Source organism: Anabrus simplex, chromosome 2 (assembly GCF_040414725.1).
Source record: "Anabrus simplex isolate iqAnaSimp1 chromosome 2, ASM4041472v1, whole genome shotgun sequence".
In the NCBI taxonomy this organism is placed as follows: domain Eukaryota; kingdom Metazoa; phylum Arthropoda; class Insecta; order Orthoptera; family Tettigoniidae; genus Anabrus; species Anabrus simplex.
Window position 1 is genome coordinate 866,747,881 of NC_090266.1, and position 18,066 is coordinate 866,765,946.

At 39.0% G+C, this 18,066-nt stretch overlaps 1 protein-coding gene across 5 annotated transcripts in view; it reads left to right on the forward strand.

The window, feature by feature from the left end:
- Mi-2 (chromodomain-helicase-DNA-binding protein Mi-2 homolog) overlaps window positions 1–18,066 on the forward strand; it is a 743,946-nt gene that overhangs the window by 179,172 nt on the left and 546,708 nt on the right. For all 5 annotated transcript variants that reach the window (XM_067141602.2, XM_067141598.2, XM_067141599.2 and 2 more), the window contains exon 4: window positions 12,785–12,911. In XM_067141602.2, the coding sequence (XP_066997703.2) occupies window positions 12,785–12,911 (127 nt within the window). The remainder of the gene's footprint in view (window positions 1–12,784; window positions 12,912–18,066) is intronic.

Below are 18,066 nucleotides of genomic sequence, written 5' to 3' on the forward strand. Positions count from 1 at the left end.
AAATGTACAAAATGAAATCAATGGATCAGTGACTACTCTACCATCATCACGACTTAAATACTACATCTCTAACTAATCTACGTTTCATTATATAAGAATACAATCCAACTAGCAATCTACTGAAAGAGAAGAAAATGTGACAAGAGTACTTATTATTCCGATGCAAATCTCCGGCGTCTTGAATATAGGTGTAAATATTTGTTCCTCCTCTGGATTATGGAGGGTTGAGATGAACAAGTTCATCGTGCTGGCTCACACAAGTCGGCTAAACACATCAGGATTCCTGTGCAGTCAAATAGCGTAGAATCACTCCAGCGGCGTTTTAGAGTTCCCCGGATTTCCTTCTTGGTCGGTCCATGATGACGGCTCAGCTTCGTTGATGTTGCTGAAACTAAAATTTATTATTAAAATTTGATCCACACTCGTTGTAGACTAACAGTTTGCCTTATAGTACTTAACTGGCGCAATGATGTACACTGTGGTTCAACCCTACAGAAAGCTTCAAAATCTTGACCTCATTTATCAATTTACAGCACATCGTTGAGTTGTCGGAATCTCGAATAATCCACGATATTACTGTTGGAAACAATGTTTTTCTGCCAGGTTTATTCTCGAAGATTCCATTTCAATGATAATCTTCCCTCGTAAATCCTACTAGAACGTTCCATAAATTTCTGCGGCAACACTTGACGTAACGTCATGTACTGACTGTCTGTGGTTTGGAAACTTCCACCCAGGAAAATGTGCGGCAATAATATATCGCACTAGGCTGATCCGTCTAAACAAAAAATTAAATTAGCACACTCGAATACCCTAATCGTCGTGCAATACTATCTCGTTGTCAACTAGTTCCTTCGACTTTAGCAGTGACCATCGTACTCTATCTGTCTCTCAGCCTTACTAAAACCACACTGTTCGTCTTCTCTTCTAAAACCACACTGTTCATCTTCTTTCCAGAATGATTCTCTGACTATAGAACAGCTTCACTAATTCTTATTGGTCGTCAGCTATTTTGTGACTTGATTCGTTATTCCAAATGTGGAGCAGATCTTTCTGGAATCTCGCTCCCCTTTGCCTGCGGCTTGCTATGTGACTTAAACCCTGTGACGTATGGTGACCTTCACCGCCTGACACGGTTTCCTCTTGTCCGCAGCGGAATGGCATGGTAATCAGCTGGTGCTTGCTCGCGCGTAGACCCGTGTTACATTACGAGAATTGAACCAACCTCTCTAAGATCAATAAAATACCATTTGAACGGGTACAATATATATGTTCAGTTTTGTTCCTTTGCTCCTTACGTATTGTATATTTTATAAGTAGTATTTTAGTTCATTGATAAGTAAGTCGTATTGTTTTTTTTTTTTTTTTTTTTTTAGATAGCATTTGACTGGTGACGTAGAGATGGAAGAGGGGGAGATAGGCCTGACCTATCTCAAGCTAAGTGCTGATTCAGTACATCTGCACGGGTAGAGTAGAGTAAGGTAGTGAGTAGTATTAGGTTAGAGGAAGTAAGTTGTCAATGAGACAGCGAAAGATGAGCCGAGTCATACCACCGTCTTGGCGGAAGAATACAGACTGACGGCCTATATGTAGAGCTGGCATCCGCACACATGTGGGCAGTTACATGAAGGAATGGTGAGGAATAACATTGACAATTTGAGGGGCCTGTGAAGTATCGTTTTCCGAGCCTCATGAGACATGTCTGGTAGTGACATCCCAGGGAAGTGTGGTTGCAGTTCCTCACCAGGGAGGTGTCGTGGCCAGACAGGTTTAGGATAGAATTAGTATAGATTTAATGTAGTTAAGTAGTTAGTTATAGGCTTAATTTAGATGTAGGGGGTGCCCTAACATATGAGCTGCTCATCCCCCCATGTTAGAGGCAGCTTAGTAGATATAGTAACGGGTGGCTCCTTGCATGGTGTCTGGTATCCCACCCGTGTGGGGGGCCACCAAGTTAGTTGTAAGATTAGAGGGTTGTAGACTTGGCCATTACATGTGGACTGGTCACCCGCCTGTGTAAGGGGCCCCTTAGTAATTTAATTAGTTCTGTCTATAATTGTTCAGTTTCACTGGGTTTAAGGATTCTTTGTTTTATGTAATGGAATTGTGAACATGTATCTGGGCTAAATGCCTGTACACATCATATATTAATATTATCTTTTTTGGAACTTGTTTCTGCCTTTAAGTACCTATACATACTCTTCCATTTTTCACTAAAATTTGTATGACCATCAGTTATGCTTGCCGTCATATTATCCTTAACTGACTTCTTTGCTAGATTCAATTTCCTAGTAAGTTCCTTCAATTTCTCCTTATTTCTGCAGCCATTTCTAACTCTATTTCTTTCCAACCTGCACCTCCTTCTTAGTCTCTTTACTTCTCTGTTATAATATAGTGGATCTTTACCATTCCTTACCACGTTTAAAGGTACAAACCTATTTTCACATTCGTCAACAATTGCTTTAAACCCATCCCAGATTCTGTTTACATTTTTATTTACCGTTTTCCACCCATCATAGCTACATATTAAAAACTCCCTCCACGAACCTACTGCGCTGGCGTAGCAGGGGGAGAGGAGATACTCCCACGTGGCGCGTCCCAGATGGCGGATAGGGGGGTCCTAACTGGCTTGCCGGCGTACTTGAAGGAAATACCTCTTGCGGACCAAACACACAACCCTCTGTGGGTGAGGGACGCAGACAAAGAATACACCCACGGTATCCCCTGCCTGTTGTAAGAGGCGACTGAAAGGGGCAACCAAGGGATGATTGCCTTAGTACCTTGAAACTACTTGTGATTAGTACCACCACGCGGTCAACACCATGGGTCGCTTTTACTTGCGCGTAGTACCAATATATTAGGTACCAAATAGGTTTGTGATCAGTAGCACACAGGAGCACCGTGCAGTTGGCTTTTGCAGTACCTGTGATTAGTACCAATATATGAACAAGACCATGGGATGATGGCTACCATGGTTCTGCCTTGCCTATGATTAGTACCCACTATATGAGGAACACCACGAGATAGTGCAGGTCCCTGTCGTTAGTACTCTTATGTGATAAACACCATAGGTTTGCGTTGCCTGTAAAGGGCGCCGCAATGTGAGAAAAACCATAGGTCCGTATTATATGTCGAATTTCATAACCTGTGCGTAGTACCGTAATGTGGAATACCGCGAGTCTCTGCTACTTTTGATTAGTACCGCAACATGACAAATACCATGGTTCTACTTTCCTAGCGATAAGTACCGTTATGAGGGGCCGATAACTTGGATTTTGGACCCCCTTTAGACTGCAAGCATCATCTATTCAGTGTTATGCTATAGCACCAGTCCCATGGTCAGTAATCCTATTGTTTTTCCATCAGTTTTTGTGAATGTAAGGTATTGCGGGTCGCATCCACCGATTGTTTTAAATTCATATACATCCATTCATTCTTCGTCCTCACGTTTTGAATTGTGGTCAGTGGAGGATTTTGGACTTTTAATTTGTCATTCCATCTCGTTTCATACCATTAGGGGCCGATGACCTCGATGTTAGGCCCCTTTAAACAACAAGCATCATCATCATCATCAAAAACTCGCTCATGCCTGTTTTTATCAGCCTATTTTAATACCTTCCATTCTTTCACATTTATTTTTGACTACCACAAAAACAGCTTCGTGATCACTAATACCATCTATTATTTCGGTTCCTCTATAAAGCTCATTTGGTTTTAGCAGCACCACATCCAGAATATTCTTCCCTCTAGTTGGTTCCAATTGGCTGACCAAATGTCCTTGCTTTTCACAAGATACACAATTTCTTTTACAATTTTTTACATCTCTGACAATTTATGGAATATCGTAAAATGGTTGGGACTATTCCAGTTACCTAAGCAGGAGTGAAGCCCCGCAGAAAATTCATGTTCTGGCATAATGGTAACCGCACAAGGTCACGCAGTCATTTGTATTCCTCCGTAAAATTGCAATTTAAATGCCATAGAACTAGCCTGGGCGGAAATAAAGATGATTTTTAGAGAATTCAATACCACAGAAATGTACTAAAGCACACTATTGATTCATTCTCTTCTATCACTCGTATGGATTGGGAGGGGTACTGCAAACACATCAAAGAACTTGGAAGATGGTTATTCGAGGTGCGGTGGTGTTAAGGAAATTGCCATGGATGAAATAACACATCAGAAAATATGATGGACGAGTATTCACCCTTAAACTGGCAATCGGACAGCAGTGAATGATTTGTGACTTAAGGCGACACTCCGGAGATAAAAATAGATATTTTGGTCATTTTGGTGAAATTCTTTTATGACTGAAATTGAAAGGATCGAGTTTCTTCTTTCTTGTCAGATAGTTATTTCATTGAATTCAAACAATTTATCACTTTAATAATGCTTTGTTTGCCAATCTGCACACAGCAGAAATGGGCGTGGCATCTGCTGAACTGCTTTGTTTCAAAAAAGCCGTGGATCACAAAGGGTATACGGATTTCAAGTCAAAAATGTAAATTACTAAGTAGATTAGTACAGCAGAGTTGTCACCTAGTTTTTTGTAAGGCTGGGCTGAGTGGCTCAGACGGTTGAGGCGCTGGCATTCTGATCCCAACGTGGCAGGTTCGATCCTGGCTCAGTCCGGTGGTATTTGAAGGTGCTCAAATACGTCAGCCTCGTATCGGTAGATTTACTGGCACGTAAAAAGAACTCCTGTGGGACTAAATTCCGGCACCTCGGCGTCTCCGAAAACAGTAAAAGTAGTTAGCGGGACGTAAAGCCAATAACATTATTATTATTATTATTATTATTATTATTTTGTAAGTATGTTAAAAACTACAAATCAGTGTATCGAAGAGTTCTTAGGGCGGCTAAGATAATGCACAATAACAAAGTTAGTCGTGCAATAAATCACGAACCATATGGAATGTAATCAAGGGAGAAACCAACAGACACTCAGTTGGAAATAAAGTTGCTGACATAAAAAATAAGGAACACAAATGAATGACTCATCATTTGGCTAATTATATAAATGATTTCTTTCCACCCTTACCACACAAATTTGAAAATGCAAATAAATCAATGTATTACCACAACTCCCAACGTTCGTGCAAAACTATATGCAATTAACTCCAGTAACAAAATGGGAAGTTCTTAAAATAATACAGTCTTTGAAGAATTGAACTTCCACGGGTGTAGATGAAATTCCCACAAAACTCATTAAAAAATGGTGCTCCTTACCTGGTACAGCCTTTAACCGATCTCATCAATGAATCATTTTCTAGTGGTCAGTTTACTAATCTCCTAAAAATAGCTTAGTTATCCCAGTCTTTAAAAGTGGAAACTTACATGATTTACATAATTACAGACCAATATCAATACTTACTCTTATTTCAAAATATTTGAATGTGCTATGAAAGATCGGCTTACTGAATTTTTAATCAGATATAACCTGTTAAATAATGCACAACACAGGTTCAGAGTTGGCAGAAGTACTTTGTCTGCTTTATCACATTTTACACAGTTGGTCGTAAATGAAGGGTGACGGCTAAGAACGATCATAGTCCATTTTTCGACGAAATTGAGTTAGCAGTGGCATCGTGTAGCTGAATACAGACAGAATGCAAGGTGCGACCCTCCAGTCCATGAAAGATCACAATCTCGCAGTAATTAACGTCAAAATATATGGGGTAATGGCTAATAGCAATCAAAGTCCACGCGCTGCTGAGCATTACCGATGAGGGTCCGTATGGCTCCCCTCCACTCCTCCATTATGACGCACAGCTTTAGCTAGTCACTTCACAAAATACCGCTGGAATAGTAGCATCAAGCTTAGTGTTTTGTTTGTTTATTGTACTTTGCTGTTGTTCGTAATAATTATGTAGAGTGATCTTAGTGACACAGACAATGAACAGGCAAATAGTGAGCAACGTAGTGCAAAGAAAAGAAAAAAGGAAAGACGAGTGATGTTCTGAAGAAATTATGTGCTACAACACATGAGACTGGAGAAGACTGTAGTGTTCCCGGTTTAAGTTCTTGAAAATAATTTCTTCCGAAGAACGAAAACGTATCATCTTGCATTTCAATGGACTGGGGGACTATAATGCACAGAGTCAATATTTAAGTGGACTTGTTACTGTTGTTCCTGTTCAGGGGCGGCACAGCCGGAATGATGCATGTGAGGCAAGTTTCCATAGCTCCTCTTACTCTTATCGTGTTAGGGCACATGTAGATGACACACTACAAGATGTTAGTGTTTGCTACAAGGCATTTTAATATCTGTATTGTATTTCTAATCGCCGCGCTCAAACTATTAAGAAACATTTGACACAATATGGTGAAGCTAAAACAGATGGCCAAGGAAAACATAGCAACAGACCTAATAAATTATCCAGTGAAACACAATCTAAAGTTACGGGTTTCATCAGATCACTTTGAGGTAGAAAATCCCACTATTCCTTACAAGTTACTTCTCGATTGTACTTGTCTGAGGAACTAGATCGAGCCAAACTTTATAGGATGTATAATGAGTCCAACAAGGACAACCAAGTAGGTTATACAGCGTTCCACGAAATAATTTTGGGTAATTTTAACATAAATTTCGGATACCCACAAAAAGACTCGTGCAGTACTTGTGATATGAATAAAGCGACGATTTAATTATTGGCAGCAAATGTAGCTACTTGTCAGGATGAAGGAACTAAACAATCATGTAACGAACTGAAAAATAAAGAGAAAGAACAGGAAAATCACTTGGTGCAAAGTTAAAAGTTTACTTTGTGAAAAGGAAGTACAGGAAGCGTGTAGAACTGGAGGCGATAACAATGGACTTTAAGAGGAACCTACCCACACTGAATATTACAACAAGTGATGTTTATTATCGCTGCCAACTTAACTTCATTTCATTCAATATTCATGTTTTGTCAGACTCTACATCAGTTTTTAACATGTATGATGAGAGTATTGCTCGAAAGGGGGCCGATGATGTATGCTCAGTGTTGGATCACTTTGTTAACAATGTGCTTAGCCCAGAAGTAGGATATTTAGTAATTTTTTGTGATTCTTGCTCCGGCCAAAACAAGAATTACACAGTTTTGCACTTCCTGCATTACACTGTCCACAAGAAAAACCGTTAGAGAGTTGTTTCCTATCGTCGTGTACATATATGTGTGAGGTTACCTTCTAATTCTGCGACTTGGACTAAATTTTTACATCTATATCTAACTTTATTCGAGTCATTAATGACCGTAATATCAAGAAAATTTATTGCCTTATTATTCTTGCTTTCAAAAGAAAATTGAAACAAACGCTCACACTCCTTTCCTTCAACTTGTCTAGATCTCATCTCCTTGCATTCATTTGTTCCAATACCTCCTCCCCATTTACTGTGATCAATTATTGCAAAGTGTCATCCACGTATCTCAACCAAAATATTGACGAAATCGAAGAAATGTATTGACAAAATATTTCACACAAAAGAACGTCTAAATAGTCCATGATGTTCTAGGAAACACAGGGGTTTATAGAGCGTTAAGAGGGTCAGTCCTACTAATAAATAATTTGAAAAAAAAATTCATTAACTCAAGCCGTTGTCATTTTATCAGCTGCTGACGTTATCCAATCAGATTGCTTCATGCGTGAATTTGAATGGGTTTTGCGAGGCAGTGTTGCTAAATCGGCACGTGGCTTAAGACCGGCATGAGAGCCATTGCTGAGAAATCAGCATCAAATACAAACACACCATGAGTTTCAGCCGGTGTCACAGTAGCGTACGTGCTATGATGCCATCTTGTCGGCTCGGAGGTCCGTGTTCAAATCCGTTACCTGGTGGAATTTTGTTTTTGTTCGATTAATACTCTCGAGCTGGTCTTAAGTCATGTGCAGGTTTAGCAACACCGCCTCACAAAACCCATTTGAATTCACCCGTAAAGCGATCTGTTAGGCTAACTGCAGCAGCTCATAAAATGACAACAGCTTGGGATATCAATTTTATTTTCCTGATTATTTTTAGTGTGACCAACTCTCTAACCGTCATATACCTGGTTCGTGTGGGTGTGGGTGGGTGGCGCAAGGTCAAGCTAGATAGGCTGGAGTTCTATAAATATTCTCTTCCAACCCCAGCCGTACCATTGAAAACACCTTTTTTTCAAATTGAAACCCAATTTTATTAATATTTTCTGACTTCTTACGTAGTACATGCTAAAAAAATTGTTGCAGGAAACATAAAACAATCTACATTGTAAAGTACATATGAATAACACTTCTAAAATAAATAAAACATTAACGGAAAACATAGGCCTAATTGTTACATAAATTATTTAATTTTTTTTGTTACACTCGTGTGAAAAGGCAGGCCTAATACAAAAGTCAAAACTTACATGTATGAGGTTTTAAATCTTGGATATATGACTGCTTCCCCACTTTAGTCCTCTTCCATGATTCAGTATCCCTCCACTTACGCAAGCAGATGATATCAGCTGGCGTTGCTTTCTCCTGCTCACTAATGTGTTGCAGTGCTGCCTCAGTTGTCTTGAACCCTTCCGAATGTGGGATGTGGTTTTTCCCATCATCTAAGCTCGCGTCCTCCTGTTCTGTTACTTCCCCCCTGCATCACCATTTCCACAATATCATTGTCAGTTAGTACATCATCATTATTTGCCATCCATTCTGTGACGTCCTGTGCATCGACATCCTCACAGCCCGGTACATGTTTTAGCTACGAAAGATTATCATCGTTTCGATCTTCGACTTCGATTTTGCACATGGATTCAATGTTAAAATCTCCACCTTCATGATCCAAAAGAATTTCCCAAGACCTCCAAAGTGATATGTTCAGAATTTCTTCCCACGCTTCAGCCAACCACCTTATGGAATCTAACAAGTTGATCTTCAGAATGGTTACACAGTCTTCATTATCAACTGTTCTTGTATCAGGGTGTTGCAGGTTCTTTTGAAGCAAGTGTTTTGCAGGGAACATCTTGTAATTTAATGTACTCTCATCGTAGTTGTAAAATTGTTCCCCAGAAATTTCCTTCCTTTCAATTAACTTCGGAAGGTAGTCTTTAAACAATGGAACAGCCTCATTATCAGTGGATAAAGCCTCTCCACTAAAGGTTATCTGGCGAATACCAAATAGTTTTTTTCCACTGATCCGACAATCCATTACTGGCAGTATATTCTGAATCTTTTTTCCACTGATCTGACAATCCATCACTGGCAGTATATTCTGAATCTTCTCCTTCTATTTGTCGCTGAAATTGCAGTGCTTTTTCTTGCAATATCGGCCCAGTAAAGGGCAAGCCTTTTCCTCTTTAAGTGTTCATGCCACAAAAATAATGCTTCCTCAACTTCTTCTTCTTCTTTTTTTTTTTTTTTTTTTTTTTTTTTTTGCTAAGGGCTTTACGTCGCGCCGACACAGATACGTCTTATGGCGACGATGGGATAGGAAAGGCCTAGGAAGTGGAAGGAAGCGGCCGTGGCCTTAATTAAGGCACAGCCCCGGCATTTGCCTGGTGTGAAAATGGGAAACCACGGAAAACCATCTTCAGGGCTGGCGACAGTGGGGCTCGAACCCACAATCTCCCGATTACTGGATACTGGCCGCACTTAAGCGACTGCAGCTATCGAGCTCGGTCTCAACTTCTTTATGCTTGCCTTTCATATCATTTTTCTTACCTTCATTCCATTTCCAGTACCTTGGGGCAGCACACCACTTCTCAGTTTTTGCTTTTTCTACCAATTTCCAACTGTACTTTTTCCCACCCCTAACTCCAAAGCAATAGTTTTGGCTGTTACCCTAGAATCTAGTTGCCTTGCGGCACGTACTTTCTCATCCATTGTCACAACTACTTTTTTCTTGTTTATCATCCATTTTGCAATCTTTGATTAAAACACAACGGAGCACACAAAACAAAAATTTACCAACATACGCACTTTGGACATCTGATAAACAACAGTCGAAACAAAGAACACAGAGCTGCTCTCTACGTGTGTTCATTGTTGTTTGTGAGCGCTGAAAGAGGGCTTCTGTGTCTTGTTAGTTCAAGAGTTTTTTCCGATAATTGATTCAATACATATTAACAATACTGTACTGTACCTTATAATTGTGATTCCACAAGTGCCAGAAGTACAAGATAGGCATACAACATTTTGGAAGACCACATAGGTTTCTAGCAGGGGCCAGATAGTCAGAGAGCGTTTGTATTAGGGAGTAGAGCTCTGAACTTCTTATTTCTCTGCTATTCTGCATCTTCCCCTACCAGGCCTTGGATATAATAACTTAAGGGTTTTCAGTAGGTCTAGCTATGATGAATTTTCAAATTATTATTTTAAATAAATGAAAAAAATGTAGAAGCACATGTTAAGAAGTCTTGTTTTTCCTTCTTTTGCTTTTCCAACACACACTGACCATTGTACAAGTAAGTCTTATTTAGCATTGCTTTGCGTGCAGTGCGAGGCAAAGATTTCTGTCATTTGTTTAAAAATAGAGAACATTTTTTTCACTAATTTTTAAACATATTTACAGGTTCGATACATTTTTGAAAAGTCTTCTAGCAGCTCGATAACATGAAACTATTTCTATATGTTTAATAAAATTCTTCTTCTTCTTCTTCAAGACCTCATCTTCCTCGCGCTGTTGAGGTTTGACAGACAGCTCACCACCAATTCCTATCCTTGCTTGGGTCCTGGCTTACTTCCAGTCAATCTGTCTAGCAGCAGTGTGTTTAATAAAATTGATTATTTGAATTTAAAAGAAATATAGGTACCACTTGAGTCTCAAATTTAATATTTTGTTCTTGTTTATATATTACACATGAATTTCTTATTTCCAAGATATATTTTTTAAACACTGCATAAAAGTTCATTTGTTTCTTGTTTTGAATAGGCTTACTTGGTATCATGCTTGTTCAACTGTTCAGCTTTGATTTTTGCCCAGTGTTGACGTACCTTCTCCCGGTGTAACTATTCTTTCCTCTGACGAAGGACGTACCTTTCTTCAGATGATTTTCCTGGAAAGAATGGACTTTCTTCATGATCTGTCGCACAGCCTGTCCGTTTTTTAAGGCTCTCAGTCCGACTTGTTTTATGTTCTTGTGAGTCTCCCTCAGCCCTGCGGGATGGAATTATTATTTTTCTCTACGACTTCCAGTTTCTCTATCAACCCTTTTCTATTCATTGGCAGAAACTGTGGCATACAGGGCTTCCGGTCAGTTGACTATTGTGTAATGTGTTAGCTTCAGATTTTGTGATAAGTATTGCTGGTTGTAGGTGTTTTGAGTCACTCAGAAGTCTAGATCGATCTTGTTAACTCTTGCAGGGAGTAGTTTCTAATTTTTATAATATGTTGAGTTTTGGAGAGTTCTATTGTATTTGGGTAATTTTGGTGAAATAGGGAGCCACTTCACATATTTTGACTCGGTTTATGTTATCATTTTCAGTTCATTCTGAATTGATTTTCCAAAACATTGTGTGGATGATGATTTTTTTTAAGTTTTGTCATAATACCAAATAATGCTGCTGCCTTTTGATATCATTTTTCAGATTTTAGCATAAATATATTCACTGATACATTTTTAAATGGGAAAGAATTATTACACTTTTTGCGTGCATAGAAGATACTTCAGTAAGAAAGGGTGTATTTTATCAATTGTGTACTCAAGTAAATGCATAAATATTACTATGCAGCTAATTTAACAGTCTGATTATGCCCACTTACATAAGTATATTGCTACATGTAATCTGTTTAGAATCAATTCATCCATACACTCCAGTAAACTATAGTTTCATCACGTTTAGTTAATTCCTCAACCTCAGGGATTGGGTCTTTGTGATTGCCTTAATACAAGTGTTCACTTACACACATGATGTTGCACTACTTAACCACCACATAAACACACAATAGTGAATACATCCCTCCACATAGGATTGGCATCAGGAAGGGCATCCTACTGTAAAATAGGACTTAATCCAAATTATTGCCTACCCCAGATAACTGGAAAGGAATGTCACGAAACATGATCCATATAAATTGGGAACAAATGTGTCAAAAAAGAGAAGACAGTGTTTCAACACTTATAATGTTAAGGCAATGTTTTCACTTTCTGTATTTGTATGGCACTAATAATGTGCCCAAGCAAAACATTTTAGAATGAATAACTTGGCCTAGAGTGAAAATTGACCGATGGTGCAAAATTTAAATTTTCATTTATATTTCCCGTAAATTTAACTATATTCATAGTGGAAAATTTAAAGACATTGCAGTTTGTATAGATTAGATTCAGTTTATTTTGCAAATATTTGTTTTTGTTATAGTTTTAACTTAATGGGTTTTAAAACCTATAGTATGTGTGCTGTTTACATTTGTCAAGTTCATTTTTTGTGGGTGTGGGGGTTTCAAGAACCCTGTACCCCCTCCCCCCCTCGGGTACAGCCTTGAATGCATCCATGGCATCCCCTTCCTATCAAATGAAGCTACTAAAAGGACAACGATGCCTGAAAATCACTACTTTCCCTTGGGCTTCAGAGCTTGATGATACTGAAGGACTTCACCTTGCCATTAGTTTTGTCTTTCTATTGCCTTAATTTGATCTTAAATGTGCAAGTATGGTTGGGACAGGCAGTCTGCATGCTGTTTGGTGATGGGACATTATGATGAGACCATCATCTCTGCTTGTGTTCAGATACATGTGTAATTAAAATTGAGCATGTTGTGCCCCATTACTGCTTTTGTAGTGCTTATTAAGATAAAATTTTAATATTCTTTTGTTAATAACAATATGAACTTATTTGTACTTAGGAAAGTGACTTCGGCTTTGAGGAAGATACTGGTGGTAATGATTCGGATTATACCAGTAAGAAGTCTCGCAAGTCAAGAAGTATCCCAAAGCACACTCCTACATCCACGGTGCAGGACTCAAATTCAGGTACAGTAACCAATTTTTTTATCTTATGACATGAAAATACTGTTTGTCTTTAAATGAAATGTGGTAAACAAAATAAGTGAAATTTGAAGACAGCTATGTTTGAAGATTTGGAGATTGTCCTTGTCCTATTGTTTATTCCTTTCCATGTTCCTATATTTCTATATATAACTTGATTTGTCACGTATTTTTTCCCTTCCATTGCTGATACAGTGAAATTGTACAGGATGTTTTATTTTTATTTTGGCATGATTTGGCATAGATTGCACAAGTTTTGAGTGCACATTTTTTAAAGTTCATTATCATGATATTACACTCCAATTAGAGGCTATGTCATGCTTACTTTTGCAGCCCTGAAGATGGTTTTCTGTGGTTTCCCATTTTAACACTAAGCAAATGTGGGGGATATAACTTAGCACCATGACTGCATATTACCTTCCCAATCCTAAACCTTTACCATCCTTGCCTCGCCAAAATCCTTTGATGTGTTAGTGCGACATTACACCACTAGCATATGTTTGTGGAACAGTCAAGTTTTGTGAATTTTCTTTTTCGAGTAGTTGAAAGTTAGAAACTTCTTTCTGTTCTGTATTGAACTGGGAATACCGTAAAATGACAATGTTAAGGGTCCACCTTTTCAATACAATGAATATTTATTGATGTGAGTATATATCACATGTCGTTTAAAGAAGATTGGTACTAGTTTCGACGCTCATTGCACATCATCATCAGCCAATATCAAGACAAATGTTAAATTATGACTAGTTAAATTATAAAACACCTCACAGTAAATACAATGACAAATGTTAAATGTTAAATTTTAACAAGTTAAAACGTTGAAAACAAATCACAGAAGGTAATCCAGTTGTTAAGGTTTGATACACGAGAAAATAGCCCAGATTGAGGTGTATAGAACATAAGGTGTATCATATAAAACACTTGACTGCACCTGCTAACACAAACTTTAAATGTAACATTAAATTGATGAGAGTATGGTGTGTATGACCATATAAAACACATGACAGCACCTATAATGTCAATGTTAGGCCTAGTCCTCTGTATAAAGCTTCTCGATTTGTCCAAAGTCTCTTGGCTAAAAACTACCATTTTCTCGCCATTAAGTCAATTAAAAACACCATTGAACTAATTGACAAACTAAAGACCTCCGACTTACAACCTAACCACTCCCTTCAGTCTTTTGACATAGTCAACATGTATCCAAGCATACGAGTTGTGTTGTAACCGAGGTTGAAGTTTACAAAACACAACTTTTATTGCTTCACTTTATGATATTTACACAAATAACTGAAATTTATTTTGAAGCAAAAAGGAATATTGAATCTTGAGAAAAGTCTGTCTTTATACAATATGTACAGGTTTACAGTCTTTATATACACTTCTATCTTGAAAAGATAGTCTTGGTGAATTGACACGTTGATAGTCGAGAACTATCTGGCACACTAACATGAATGTCTTTGAGAGTCCTTGTTTGTTGAAGTGCCTGAATTCCTAAAAAGCAAGTTCAATTGATTGAAGAAATTCCACCTAGCGAAACTAAGGGAGCTTGCATAAATTAGGGAATGAAAATGGCTTGTAAAAGAATTACGGAACATAGGCAGCGGAAACAGGTAAGGGAGCGGTGACCAGAGGTGAAACCTCGTACTGCCAGAAATTCAGTCCACCTGGTCGAAGCACATTTTCAAGAGGAGTAGCCTCCGTGCTCGACGTAGGGTGTATTCTGGAGCTGGACACCGGGGCAAGTGGGCAAGTGAGCAGGCAGGGAGCTCCTATTTATAGTACACTCGATGGTCAGGCACGCGCACTGAGGGCTGCGCGTCGAAGCTAGCAGAATGATACACAGGCGCGCGTGCAGCTGGCAGGCGGAGCGAGAAGGGAGCGCCGGACATACAACACCCTCCCCTCCTAAATACGCCGGTACGGCGTGAAACGGCGGCGGCGCTGGCGGCGGCTGCGATGCTGGGGCGGAGCTGCTGATTTCTCTGTTGTATTGTCCGGAGCTGGAACTGGGCGGAGTGGCGCTGTCTCGTCCTGAAAGGAACCCATTGTTATTAAATGATCTAAAGCGCGTTCAGCAATAGATTTATCAGGTTTAGCAATAGCATCAATAGCTGGACAGGGGCGGTAGCGCAGACGTATCTGATCTTGATGGCGGCAGATACGTTTCTCCGTAGTCTGTATCTCGTATAGACGATGACCCAAAGATCTGCAGATGACTCCAGGTATCCAGAGTGGGTTGGATTTGAATGTCCTGGTGTAGACCTTGTCGTTGAGGGAGAACTTCGTTGGTGAGGTCTTATGCTGGGCCGGCAGAGGCTGTAACAGAGAAAGTAAAGTTCTATGAGGTCGTCCATGGAGCTTCTGTGCAGGAGTGATATTATCAGCGCCGGGTAGAGTTCTGTAGTTGTTTAACTCTTTATAGGTCTTTGGGATATTATCTTCCCACCTCGTATATACGTCACGGTTTTAGGGAAATTATCTTCCCAGCTGTTTCAGAACATGCAGTTCCACTTGCTGGTGTAAGAGGGCTGCACAGTTTCATTTCAAACTTAATAACCTGATCGCTACTGCCACTTAGATCACTAGGTGGGAAGTATATATCCCAGTGGTTCCTAGCGCGCGTACAGTGGAAGTCTCATAGTGTTCAGCTGCAGTGAAACGGTGTTTGTAGGAAGCAGGTGTGGAATACCGAAGACAGAAGAATTCTAAATGTTAGTATATATTTCGGAGATGCAGTTTATCATGTTTTATTCAAGGAGAAAATCCATTTGTGCCACGAATATAATAATGATCCATCCGCTGTGTCATTCAGAATACTAACAACAGAATCTATGATAATTTCATAGTTTCTCTGTAACTTAGTATGATGCTATTTCAAAATTATTTACGTATTTTTCAAACTTACTACAGTTCATTATTCTAAACCTGTTTTAAGTTTCCCCTTATGACGACAGACAAAGATGTTATAGTCATTCGCACTTAGTCAGCACTTAGATTTTATGTAAGATCTAAGCCTAATTTTGGTTGGACTGTATTTGTGCTATTTAGTCCCGCTAATAAGTGGTTTCAAATCGTAAAATAAGGTAAAGCATGTTTCCTCTAATTGTAGCTTATAATAATAATAATAATAATAATAATAATAATAATAATAATAATAATAATAATAATAATAATAATAATAATTGTAATACAGTATTATTTTGGAGCTAATTGTAAGCTGATTACTACTGCTGTGAATATGGAAGCAAAGAATGAAGTCTGGATGGATGAAATATCGGAAGAACAAGCTGTGGACTCGGAGGAAGGTGGAGATTCAGATACTGAAGACCATGTCCAGTACTGTGGTTAGCAAAGACAATGTTCAACCCAGACAACCTATTATGGTGGAATTCCTATATGTAGTGTCTTATAGGTTCATGTTATCTTTTATTGGCAGGTCAAGAAGTCAAAGTGGCTCAAGATTTTTTATTACTTCCTGGACAATATGATTGTCAATTTGTACATAATGTACAAAGCGGAAATGAAAGAGAAGAAGACAAAACGTACATCACACCTAAAGTTTAGATCACAACTAGTAAATGAACTGATACAGTCATTTTCCAGCAAGAAACGCTCTGGCTTTTCCCCAGCAAACGGGCAAGGAAGGAAGAGAAACAGGTCTGATGGACAAGCAACGATCGAAAATAGAGTGAGATTATCAGATGTCGGCAGCCATCTACCTGAGCTAATAAAACTATCGTCGCCGTGCACAGTGTAGTACCAAACAGAAGGAGAAAAGCAGTAAATGAAATATTTATCATGCTTTGAACCATTTCACAAATCAGAGACAGTATTTTTGAATTTTTCTACAACCAAAGTACATTAGGTTTGAGAGATTTCATTATCATTTTTTATTCCATAGGCCATGTAGTATGTTATATTATTGTATTATATTGATGTCAGTAAAGTAATTAAAACGTAATGAGCGCACTGTCATAAATATTTGTAAGTGGGAAATTATTATCCCACTGCCCACACACAAACATCACCTATCTGGAACGGTCAGTGGGATAATAATTTCCCACCCCATATTTTATGTAATAAGGTGAAAATCCATAAACTAGTTGTACACCCTAGTCATACATATATTTCATGTTCAAATTAACCATAAAATTTATTTTTTTAATACCCCCAGTCTTTTGCCCTATAAAGGGTTAAGAGTTGGAGCAAGGCTTGGTCTTTAGTTAATCCTGAAGAGACAGCTTTCTTCATACTTCTTTTAAATGTTTGTACGAAGCGTTCAGCTTCACCATTAGATTGAGGGTGAAAAGGTGGTGCTAGGATATGACGAATGCCATTATGTGTACAAAAGTTCTGAAAAGCAGTAGCTGTAAATTGAGGTCCGTTGTCGGAAATGAGTACTTGCGGTAAGCCTTCTGTAGTAAAGATTTTCTGGAGAGCACGAATGGTAGCTTCGGTTGTAGTATTCGAATGCATATCTACGACATATGGAAAGTTTGACAGTGAATCGATGGCTATTAACCACATGGAATTGAGGAAAGGACCTGCGAAATCGATGTGAACTCGTTCCCATGGAGTAGTAGCAGGAGGCCATGAAGCAAGATCAGAAGACGGGGCGTTCTGATTCGTTTGACATTGCTCACAATGACGTATTAGCTTTTCGATGGCGGCATCAATACCGGGCCAGTAGCAGTGTTGACGGGCGAGTTGCTTAGTTCTGGAGATACCCCAATGGCTTTGGTGTAATAATTCGAGAACTTGTTTCTGTAGGCTAAGTGGGATAACCACTCGGAAGATGGTGCCTGCTTCTAGTAATACAACTCCGGCACGAGTCGTGAGACGATGCTGCATACGATGATAAGGTTGCAGGTGGGCAGGAAGTGTGCTCTGAAGAGGCCAACCGTTGCGGATGTAAGTACGTACAGTAGCAAGTGTACTGTCCTTATCCGTAGCTTTAGCTATGCAGGTAGCATCAATAGGAAAACTGGATACAGTATCTTCAAGTTCTATGTCCAACTGAAGACATTCAGATTCTTGAGAATCGAAGGCAGTATCAGGACCAACGGGTAAGCGGGAGAGGGCATCAGCATTACAATGCTGGGATGTGGCTCGATATACAATCTGATAGGAATAATCAGAA